Here is an 11,204-nt window from a genome sequence, read left to right on the forward strand (position 1 = left end):
GTGAGGGGAAACCCGGGGAAGGAGTGTAGAAACGTAGGACATGGGATTAATATAGTTTCTATCAGAATACATCGGCACACACAAGCTTTACAGTATTTCGTGATCTTATCGTCCACGCCAAACCGTAATACCAACGCTGCATTACAAAAAATATTTATTTACCTCCAACTCACTACAGAACAGCCAATCCCTGCTGGTCGCGTTGCCAAATCCACTTGGATTCATTTTTTTCCCTACTTGCTTTTACGCTGCACATCAGCGCACAAACAACTTTGATCGATCTCTTATTGTTGACGTGCATTTTTGGACATGGTATCATTAAACCCCTCGTCACTTCTCGCGTGTGTTTTCATGACAAAACGTAGTTTGGGAGACCAGACAGACTCGCCTGTGATTCCTCCCGGTGATAGATCGTGTAGTGTGTATTCCCCTATCGCCGATCAGTCGTGTAGTGTGAAACACACAACAACTTAAAAGACTCCCGATTGCAAGACATCCAGTTGTGCAGTGTGAACTGTGCAGTGATCTGAACAACTTGGAAAGTTGTGTAGCGTGAACTTGGCTGTTATGTCTAATGGTGTGTTTTGCAGCCAACCTTAAATGTTTACCATTTATCCTGATACTCTCTCTCAATGTCCCACAATGGCATAAAAGCTCTACTTCAAACAAACCCGCCCCAAACCTCCCTTTGATAAAAGCCCATACAACAGTTTAGATTCAATGTGAATCTGAATTATTTACTATAATATAAAGGCTTTTCATGAAGGAGCAGGGATGAAGAGGCTATCTCTGGCCTCTTTGTAATTGCTCGAATTCTTTGAAGCAGACATAAAACACACATAAGAGACCTTTCAAGCCTGGAGCAACACTCCAGCATTTTTCAGCACAGAGATTGGGGAGATTTAGTTTATTTTTTTGAGTTTATTTTTGTGATATGGAAAGCAGAGGGCAGTTAGCTTAGCACTGGTGGCTAACTTTACAATGAGAAGAGTAACGTACGTGACATAGCGTACTAACTGGAGCTTAAAACAGTTTTTCCTGAAAAAAGGTTATGAGGTAGAACATCCCACAGCTAGCTTACAAAGCATTAAACCCACCTCCTTGTTTCTACACTCACTGTCCATTTTATCAGCTCCACTTACCATATAGGAGCACTTTGTAGTTCTACAATTACTGACTGTAGTCCATCTGTTTCTCTGCATGCTTTGTTAGCCCCCTTTCATGCTTTCATTTGTCAATGGTCAGGACCACCACAGAGCAGGTATTATTTAGGTGGTGGATCATTCTCAGCACTGCAGTGACACTGACATGGTGGTGGTGTGTTAGTGTGTGTTGTGCTGGTATGAGTGGATAAGAAACAGCAGCGCTGATGGAGTTTTTAAACACCTCACTGTCACTGCTAAACTGAGAATAGTCCACCAACCTAAAAAACATCCAACCGACAGCGCCCCGTGGGCAGCGTCCTGTGACCACTTATGAAGGTCTCAAAGATGACCAACTCAAACAGCATCGGTAGATGAGCAATCGTTTCTGACTTTACATCTACAAGGTGGACCAACTAGGTAGGAGTGTCTAATAGAGTGGACAGTGAGTGGACACAGTGTTTAAAAACTCCAGCAGCACTGCTGTGTCTAATCCACACATACCAGCACAACACACACTAACACACCACCATGTCAGTGTCACTGCAGTGCTGAGAATGATCCACCACCTAAATAATACCTGCTCTGTAGTGGTCCTGTGGGGGTCCTGACCATTAAAGAACAGCATGAAAGGATGCTAACAAAGCATGCAGAGAAACAAATGGACTACAGTCAGTAATTGTAGAACTACAAAATGCTTCTATATGGTAAGTAGAGCTGATAAAATGGACAGTGAGTGTAGAAACAAGGAGGTGGTTTTAATGTTATGGCTGATCGGTGTAGCTGTATCATTAATAATTAGAATAGACTGTACATCTAGATAGCAATACAACATAGTGCAACATTGACTAGAATAATAGTTTAAGGAATCAAAAATGTCTTGAGTTTTAATTACCTGTACATGGATTGTGCTGTGTGTCCCTCTACAGAGGCATCCAGTAAAAAGTCAAAGGGAAGTGGGACGATACAGCGAAGCCAGGAGACAGGCATAGCTGTCGAGCTGCAACGCAACATGAGTCGACAGCCGAGCCGCGAGTCCAATAATGGAAGCATGGCCAGCTACAATTCTGAGGGAAGGTGAGCCGCTACTTTTAAAATTGTTTTCATTTAATTATACACTGTAAAATCTCACAGTTCTGAGTGTCTGCCGACTTACTACATTCATTTATTGATTTATTGTTTGTTTTACTGCCGTTTTATTATGGTCAGGGACACGTTAGGTTTGATTCATGGCAGGAAACGCCCTGGACCAGGTCACCAGTCCATGACAGGGCAGACACACCCACACTTGCACTTTTAGCAGCTCCAATTGGCCTGACTGTATGTCTTTGGACCTAATGGAGGAGCATCTAGAGAAAACCCATGTGGACACAGGGAGAACATGCTGACCACACACAAGGACCCTGGATACTGTGTGGGGAATCAAACACAGGCCCTTTTTGCCTTATTACTACATTAAATACTCTGATTAATTTCATTTCATTTTCCTCAACTGTTTAATCCTGGTCTGAGTTGCACCAAGGAAACACTGGGTGTAGGGCAGGAATATGCTGGATAGGGCACCAATCCATTGCAGGGCTTTGGCCATCCGTTAAGATGTCAGTGGTGGTGGGCTAGTGTAATAGACCGCTGCACCACCCAAATACCTATGTTAATTCTATAACACTAAAATGTTGCTGGCAAAGAACCGGATGTGAGTCTCTCTCTGTCAGAATGTGATTACGACCTCTGCCGGCTGATTAGAGGCGCCTGCACAGAGATGAGGAAGAGTGCCCTTAGGGTGTGTCTGTCCACATGCAACGCTAAGTGGCACAACACTCATCAATGTGTGGGTGGCAAAAATGCATCCGGCTGCTGCCCATGTTTCGGAGGGGATATGGGTTAGCTTCGATCTCCTCGGTCAGGGCGGGGTTCGGCATAGACAGAGAGGAAGCACGATGCAAATTGAACAATTGGATGTGCTAAAGGGGGAGAAAAAGGGGAGGAAAAAAAAGTTGAACTAAAAGGTAAGTTACAGTAGTGAACGAGTGGCACAGCCCAACATCACTGAGATTCGTACCTGGATATATCTATGCTTGATGTTGACATTAGCCTTTTTCAGCATTATAATGCACCTTGCAACACTACAAAGAGTACCAGAATGGTTAAAGAAACATGAAAGAGGGTTTAAGATGCTGACTTAAAGTAAGTTTAAAATAATGTGTTGCACCTGAAAAGATGTAACCTTTCAAAGACAAAAAAAGGCTTGAAGGAGAACCTGCAAAACACTCTTATGTTGATCAGTAACCATTTGTACCAGTAACCATCTGCCTGTTTTTTTTTTTGTCTTCCCAGTCCAATCTTTCCAGCTGTGAGGGTAGAAGCACAGTTCAGTGACTTCCTCGATGGACTCGGTCCGGCCCAGCTGGTTGGCCGACAAACTCTGGCCACTCCTGCTATCGGTGAGTTAAGTTGATCTGTCTAGCCAACTTTTTTTTTTACAAACTCTTACTGCTAACATTTACTGATACTAGAAACAAGAGGCCTGATTTAGAACTGTTTTCTATTGTTTAGAAAGTATTTATAATACATAACCAATTTACTAAAAGATGGTTATAATGGATAATAAAAGCAAATAACATGCAAGCAGTATTTTACCGGATTCTTATTCAAGTTTACTATATTACTACCATGCAAGCAGTGTTTTACCACATTCCTTTTCACACTTACTGTATTACTACTGACCTCATTGTGCTCTTTATGCATCATGATGTGCAGGAGATATCCAGATCGGCATGGTGAACAAGAAGGGGAAGCTGGAGGTGGAGGTCATCCGTGCTCGTGGTCTCATTCAAAAACCAGGGTCTAAATCGCTCCCCGGTCAGTAAATGAAAATATTGTGTTAGCCATTGGTGTGTTTACAAAGTTTTTTTTCCCACCTTTATATAACCAAGAATAAAATGCATGTGACTTACTTAACCAACAGTACTTAAATCTTGATTGCAATGTGATTAATCAAACTTAGAAGTACATTTAAAAAAATGAGCACATTTTTTATATACCTTTACACACAATACAGGTGATATAGGTGTTTTCATTTGTAAGTATAACAATATCAGAGCATTAATCAAACTCTTCAATCACCATTATTTTATTAAAGATGTGTGTAAGTGATTGTAATTAAAAAGAAGATAAAAAATGTTGGGCCATATAAAATCCTTTCCCCACTTTGCTTTAGGTTAATGTAATTTATTTTGACATTTTGTATTTTCATCAACAGATTTATCCAGGTCAGACTGTGGGCTAGCGTAATACTGTAGATTACTGCACCACCCGAGTACTATTTTTATGTGCCTGAATTTTTTTAGGTTATTTATGTCATTATTTAACTTTTTTTTAAATGTAAATACAGTTAAAATCATTCCTATTTTAAATCTTTTTAATCATTTCTACATTTTAAATTATGACTAACAATTGTGACCAAATACAATGTAAGCAATCGTGGGTTTAGGAACTTGCTCAAGGGCCCAGCATTGGGGCTTGAACCATCAACCTTCTGATCACAAGTCTATAATGTGTACCAATGAGCCACCACTTGTACTGTATTTTCAGCATTTAGCAGACGCCTTTATCCAAAGCGACTAACAGTACAGTTATAGTTTACAATCTGAGAAATTGAGGGTTAAGGGCCTTGCTCAAGGGCCCAACAGCAGCGAACTTTGGATTACTAGTCCTGTGCCTTAACCACTAGGCTACGGCTTGCCCTCAGGCTACGGCTTGTACTCAAGCATAAACATTCTTTCATCTAAACTGATTTACCAGTGAGCTTGTTTGTTCAATGGTTTGTGCTTATAGTGCTTTTGAAAGAGACATGGCACCACTTCAGCCACAGAGAAAAAAGTAAGAGCTCTTTTAAACCATAGAACATTTCATCTGGAAAGTATGTTTAATGCTTCAGTACAACAACAGTAAAACATCCCAAACTTCATCTTTATGCCCGTGGTTTGGTTTTTGAATGGGATGGATTACAAGCTCATGGTCAGATGTCCACATATTTTGACCATATAGGGGGATTAAATATATTTGTTCTTTTTTTTCCAGCTCCTTATGTTAAAGTCTACCTGCTGGAAAACGGGGCATATGTGGCTAAAAAGAAAACAAAGATTGCACGGAAAACCCTTGACCCGCTGTACCAGCAAACCCTGCAGTTTGAAGAAAGCCCACAGGGGAAGGTGTTACAAGTGAGTGATTTTTATTTCTTTCTGTATTAGAAAGACATTTAAAGTTGAAGGTCAGCAAATTCTAGGACACATGCTTCGTAATTGTTTTAACTGATCATGCTGTAGCCAAACTGTCTACAAATGATCATTCCATACATCCTGGATTAGGTATTGGGGTTATATACAGTGCCTTGCAAAAGTATTCGGCCCCCTTGAACTTTTCAACCTTTTGCCACATTTCAGGCTTCAAACATAACGATATGAAATTGTAATTTTTTGTGAAGAATCAACAACAAGTGGGACACAATCGTGAAGTGGAACGAAATTTATTGGATATTTTAAACTTTTTTTAGAAATAAAAAACTGAAAAGTGGGGCGTGCAATATTATTCAGCCCTCTTGCGTTAATACTTTGTAGCGCCACCTTTTGCTGCGATTACAGCTGCAAGTCGCTTGGGGTATGTCTCTATTAGTTTTGCACATCGAGAGACAGAAATTTTTGCCCATTCTTCCTTGCAAAACAGTTCGAGCTCAGTGAGGTTGGATGGAGAGCGTTTGTGAACAGCAGTTTTCAGCTCTTTCCACAGATTCTCGATGGGATTCAGGTCTGGACTTTGACTTGGCCATTCTAACACCTGGATACGTTTATTTGTGAACCATTCCATTGTAGATTTTGCTTTATGTTTTGGATCATTGTCTTGTTGGAAGATAAATCTCCGTCCCAGTCTCAGGTCTTTTGCAGACTGCAACAGGTTTTCTTCCAGAATGGTCCTGTATTTGGCTCCATCCATCTTCCCATCAATTTTAACCATCTTCCCTGTCCCTGCTGAAGAAAAGCAGGCCCAAACCATGATGCTGCCACCACCATGTTTGACAGTGGGGATGGTGTGTTCAGGGTGATGAGCTGTGTTGCTTTTACGCCAAACATAACGTTTTGCATTGTGGCCAAAAAGTTCGATTTTGGTTTCATCTGACCAGAGCACCTTCTTCCACATGTTTGGTGTGTGTCCCAGGTGACTTTTTATAGATATCTTTGAGAAATGGCTTTCTTCTTGCCACTCTTCCATAAAGGCCAGATTTGTGCAGTGTACGACTGATTGTGTCCTATGGACAGAGTCTCCCACCTCAGCTGTAGATCTCTGCAGTTCATTCAGAGTGATCATGGGCCTCTTGGCTGCATCCCTGATCAGTCTTCTCCTTGTTTGAGCTGAAAGTTTAGAGGGACGGCCGGGTCTTGGTAGATTTGCAGTGGTCTGATACTCCTTCCATTTCAATATGATCGCTTGCACAGTGCTCCTTGAGATGTTTAAAGCTTGGGAAATCTTTTTGTATCCAAATCCGGCTTTAAACTACTCCACAACAGTATCTCGGACCTGCCTGGTGTGTTCCTTGGTCTTCATGATGCTCTCTGCGCTTTAAACAGAACTCTGAGACTGTCACAGAGCAGGTGCATTTATACGGGGACTTGATTACACACAGGTGGATTCTATTTATCACCATCAGTCATTTAGGTCAACAATGGATCATTCAGAGATCCTCACTGAACTTCTGGAGTGAGTTTGCTGCACTGAAAGTAAAGGGGCTGAATAATATTGCACGCCCCACTTTTTAGTTTTTTATTTCTAAAAAAAGTTTAAAATATCCAATAAATTTCGTTCTACTTCACGATTGTGTCCCACTTGTTGTTGATTCTTCACAAAAAATTACAATTTCATACCGTTATGTTTGAAGCCTGAAATGTGGCAAAAGGTTGAAAGGTTCAAGGGGGCTGAATACTTTTGCAAGGCACTGTATGTGTATATATATATATACAGTCGAATCCGGTTAATTGGACCACCGGTTAATCGGACCAGCCTCTTATTCGGACCGAATCCTAAAGTACCGAAACAAATCCTATTATGTAGGTGTAATGTTATTCGCTTATTTGGACCAAAATTCCGTTTAATCGGACCAAAGAACGTGAGAGCGAATAAGAAAAAGAAGCCACAAGTCGCCACTTAGAGCGGATGCAAAGCGGGTCAGCGAGGTATGGGAGGATTCCTGGGCTCCCCGGGAGAATTTATGCTTTTATCAAAGGTCAGGAAATCCGAAAAGTTGTGTTGACTAGAGCAAAACCAGCGGGAGGTGAACACGCCCACCACTTTCTTTCCCACAACGAAGCACCCAGTAGCCAGCAGAGTGGTTATTGGATCCATCTGCATCTCCGCTTTTCGGCGAAATGAGGTCAAGCGTAAACAAGAGTGTCCGGCAACACGTGCAAGGAATTCCCTCCTGTCAATCACGATTAAAGCTATCATTCCACTATCATTCCTTGTAACATAGGGCATGTTCGTGTAATCGGACCAGCCGGTTATTAGGACCAAAACGATCACGTCCCGATGTGGTCCGATTAACCGGATTCGACTGTATATATATATCTTGATCCAGGAATATTAAAATAAAAACACAGGGGTAAACAGCATAATTATGACTAGTGTCTCAATGTATTTTAAAAGGCAATTACAGTAATTGTAGTTGGACTAAAACTAATAAAAACTCTGTGTGTTCATGTCTTAATTTGGTCGACAAAAATGTAAAAAAATTTAACGGGTCAGGCTCTATTTATTATAAAAATAAATGACTGGCACCCATTTCTGAACTCCTCGGTTTGAAATAAATAAATAAATAAATGACTGGTACACCTCAACTTCGAACAGTATATTTGTACCATGTCACATGTCATTACCCACATGGTCCATAAATGCCAGTGTTGGAACATTTAACCAGAGATGGAAGCTAAATTTTATTTTTCAAACCAAAAATTCAAACAATTGACACACAAAGCTGGCCATAAAGCAAAACGAGCAAGTAGATGTTGTTTTAGTTGACCAATTATTTTTACATGTATTGATTTGGAAAGGCGTTCTTTTATCCAGATTGACTTACAATCAAATTGAGTATTTATGGGTCATTTTAGTTTCTTCCTGAAGGCCACAGTGGCAGGCTGGAGGAGACTAAATTTACCAATAACTATATAATAAATCACCCAGAGCCTGCTGAATCATCACTGTCCAGACACATTTGACTATAATTATTAGAGAATCTGTCCAGATGTAAGCAGCATAAAACAACTAAATGTAAATGAGGTGAAATAAGACTGTATACTGTAATACAATTTAATTGTTTTCATTTACAAAGTAAATTCTATTCAATTCTTTTAAAATCGGCTTTAAACAATCACTGAATGTCACTGCAAAAACAGCTCATCATAAAAAATTGATTCTCTTTGGTCAGAAGTAATGATCACAAGTCTTAAAATGCAAACTGTCACATGCTCACTTGCAGCCGATTTAGTGCTGCTGCAACCAAAGACAGCCGACGAAAAAAGTTCAGGCATAGGTAAAATTTTAGATAAAAATCTCACAATGTGAGCACAGCTACTGGGCTCAGCTAAAATTTACCAACAGGAGAATGGCACAAGAACCAAACTCATGTATGAAACTCTTTGTCTTTGGTTCTAGTCGAAACACTGGGTGCAAGGCAGGAATACGATGATGGATCTTTATAAAGTTTCCACACTTTTATATTTTGGTTGGAAACGGTGAGGGAGGGAGGAGTAGTAATTGGTCGTGTCTGAGAGACTGAGAGAGCTTACAGTCCGGATTTAGCCATCTGATTTTCACCTTTATGGACGCTCAAAGAAGCTTTAAGAGGAAAAAGATTTTCATGTGATGCTGATGTAAAAGCAGCTGTGCAGCAGTGGCTACCCGCTCAACCAAAAACCTTTTTTGCGAATGGCATTAAAAAGTTGGTACGACGGTAAGGCAATGCATTGCAAAGGAAGGTGACTGTAGAAACGTCATGTAATTTGTTTTTGAAATTCTTAATAAATAGAGTAAAAAAAAAGTGTGGAAACTTTTTGAAGATCCCTCTTGTGTATATATACAGTGGGGGAATGGTTACTAATGGTTTTCTTGGTGACTGTGCTCCCAGCTCCCTTGAGATCATTGACAAGCTCCTCCTGTGTAATTTTGGACTGACCTCACCTTTCTCAGAATCATTCTTACCCCACCAGGTGAGATCTTGCATGGAGCTCCAGAGTGAGGGTGATTGACTGTGATCTTGTATTTCTTCCATTTTCGAATGATCGCACCAACAGTGGTCTCTTTCTCACCAAGCTTCTTGCTGATGGTCTTGTAGCCCATTCCAGCCTTGTGCAGGTCTACAATCTTGTCCCTGACGTCCTTTGATAGCTCTTTGGTCTTGCCCATGGCGGTCGAGTGATTTGAACGGAAGAAACTGATTCTGTGACAGGAGTCTTTTATACAGGGACAGGACTAATTTGTGTGCCTCATGGGCACATAACCGGTCTGTGGGGGTCAGAATTCTTGCTGGTTGGTAGGGGATCAAATACTTATTTCCCTTAATTAAATACAAATTAATTTATAACTTTTATTTAATGTTTTTTTTCTGGATTTTTGGTTGATAAAATAAACCTTCCATAAAAATTATAGACTGTTCAAGTCTTTGTAAGGGGGTAAACTTACAAAATCAGCAGGGGATCAAATACTTATTTCCCCCACTGTATATGTATGTGTACAGTGTAAGCTTACATAGAATTACTTATTATCTGATAGAGCACTAAAATTGCACAGTGGAATGCTGGCTTAGATTTTAATTCTTTTATAAATAATCTTCCTTTTTCTTAGGTGATTGTCTGGGGAGACTATGGACGAATGGATCACAAATCCTTTATGGGTGTAGCACAAATTCTTTTGGAGGAACTGGACCTGGCCAGCAACGTGATTGGCTGGTACAAACTTTTCCCGCCCTCCTCTTTAGTGGATCCCACACTGGCTTCACTGACTAGGCGTGCTTCCCAGTCATCTCTAGAAGGTTCATCGGCACCCGGTGCGGTTCGATCCTAGTGCACTAACGTTTAAAGCACACTTCACACACAGAGGCTGAGACAGGACAACAATCAAATGCAGACAGAAAAACGCGATGAACAAAAGACAAAGCTTTGATGAAATCTGACAATCACTCCTGTCGATTACGTTGGGTTTGTATTGTTTTTCCTCTTTTGTGTGTCTATATGAAATAAGGCCTATACATTCTGCCATTTTTCTTTGTAACAAAACCGTCTGATGGTTTCGCTCGCAGTGTGTCTGTGGAGCTACAGTAAAACACCATGGGATTTGGGAAACAAACTAAAGCAGGGTGATTTTATCGAAATGTATGTTTACCAGGGCGACAGAATGTATCGACCCTAACACAGTAACGACCTCTGACCAAGGTATTGTGGGGTCTCTGTGGTGACCTCTCAGCATAGATTGAAATTAAAAACGATGACCCCGAGAGAAGCCGGCCATTCCTTAGGAACATCACAGGGCCTTTCTTGGTGCCTAAACGTAGAGGAGCCACAAACTATGGTTCAGAATCAGTTGAACGCTCTGGTTTACAGGATCTTTACCACAAGCGATAGTAATGGAATCTGTTCTCCTTAATGAAGCTTCTTTTCATACTTCTGCCATACAAGGTCTGTGTTGTCTGTGCAATGTGATGATTTACAGAAAAGGAAAATGTACCAGATTTAAAGAAATGGGTCCAAAATCATGATGCCAGCTTATATTGCGTTTTTCATTCCGACAGATTTTGATGCATCATGTTATGCTTACTCACTTTCTAATCCTCAGTAAGACAGTCTGTGACTGTATAGTAGCTGTTTAGTTGCAGATTTCATTAAGGTCTAAAAATCCATCAACCAAAGACTTCTCGTTCAAGAAGTCAAAGGACCAAAAGAGGCGTAATTGCGATTTTTAAAGGAATATGTCGCTTAAAATGCTAATAATGAATGAAATTTAATGGAGACCAGCACAAGATTT

At 40.6% G+C, this 11,204-nt stretch overlaps 1 protein-coding gene across 5 annotated transcripts in view; it reads left to right on the top strand.

The window, feature by feature from the left end:
* Window positions 1-10,963, top strand: part of rims1b (regulating synaptic membrane exocytosis 1b) — a 105,069-nt gene extending 94,106 nt beyond the window's left edge. For all 5 annotated transcript variants that reach the window (XM_063010514.1, XM_063010517.1, XM_063010516.1 and 2 more), the window contains 5 exons: window positions 2,072-2,219; window positions 3,477-3,583; window positions 3,900-4,001; window positions 5,223-5,362; window positions 10,029-10,963. In XM_063010514.1, the coding sequence (XP_062866584.1) occupies window positions 2,072-2,219; window positions 3,477-3,583; window positions 3,900-4,001; window positions 5,223-5,362; window positions 10,029-10,247 (716 nt within the window). In that variant the 3' untranslated portion in view covers window positions 10,248-10,963. The remainder of the gene's footprint in view (window positions 1-2,071; window positions 2,220-3,476; window positions 3,584-3,899; window positions 4,002-5,222; window positions 5,363-10,028) is intronic.
* The last annotated feature ends 241 nt before the right edge of the window (window positions 10,964-11,204 follow it).

The sequence above is a fragment of the Trichomycterus rosablanca genome, chromosome 15 (assembly GCF_030014385.1).
Source record: "Trichomycterus rosablanca isolate fTriRos1 chromosome 15, fTriRos1.hap1, whole genome shotgun sequence".
Taxonomy (NCBI): domain Eukaryota; kingdom Metazoa; phylum Chordata; class Actinopteri; order Siluriformes; family Trichomycteridae; genus Trichomycterus; species Trichomycterus rosablanca.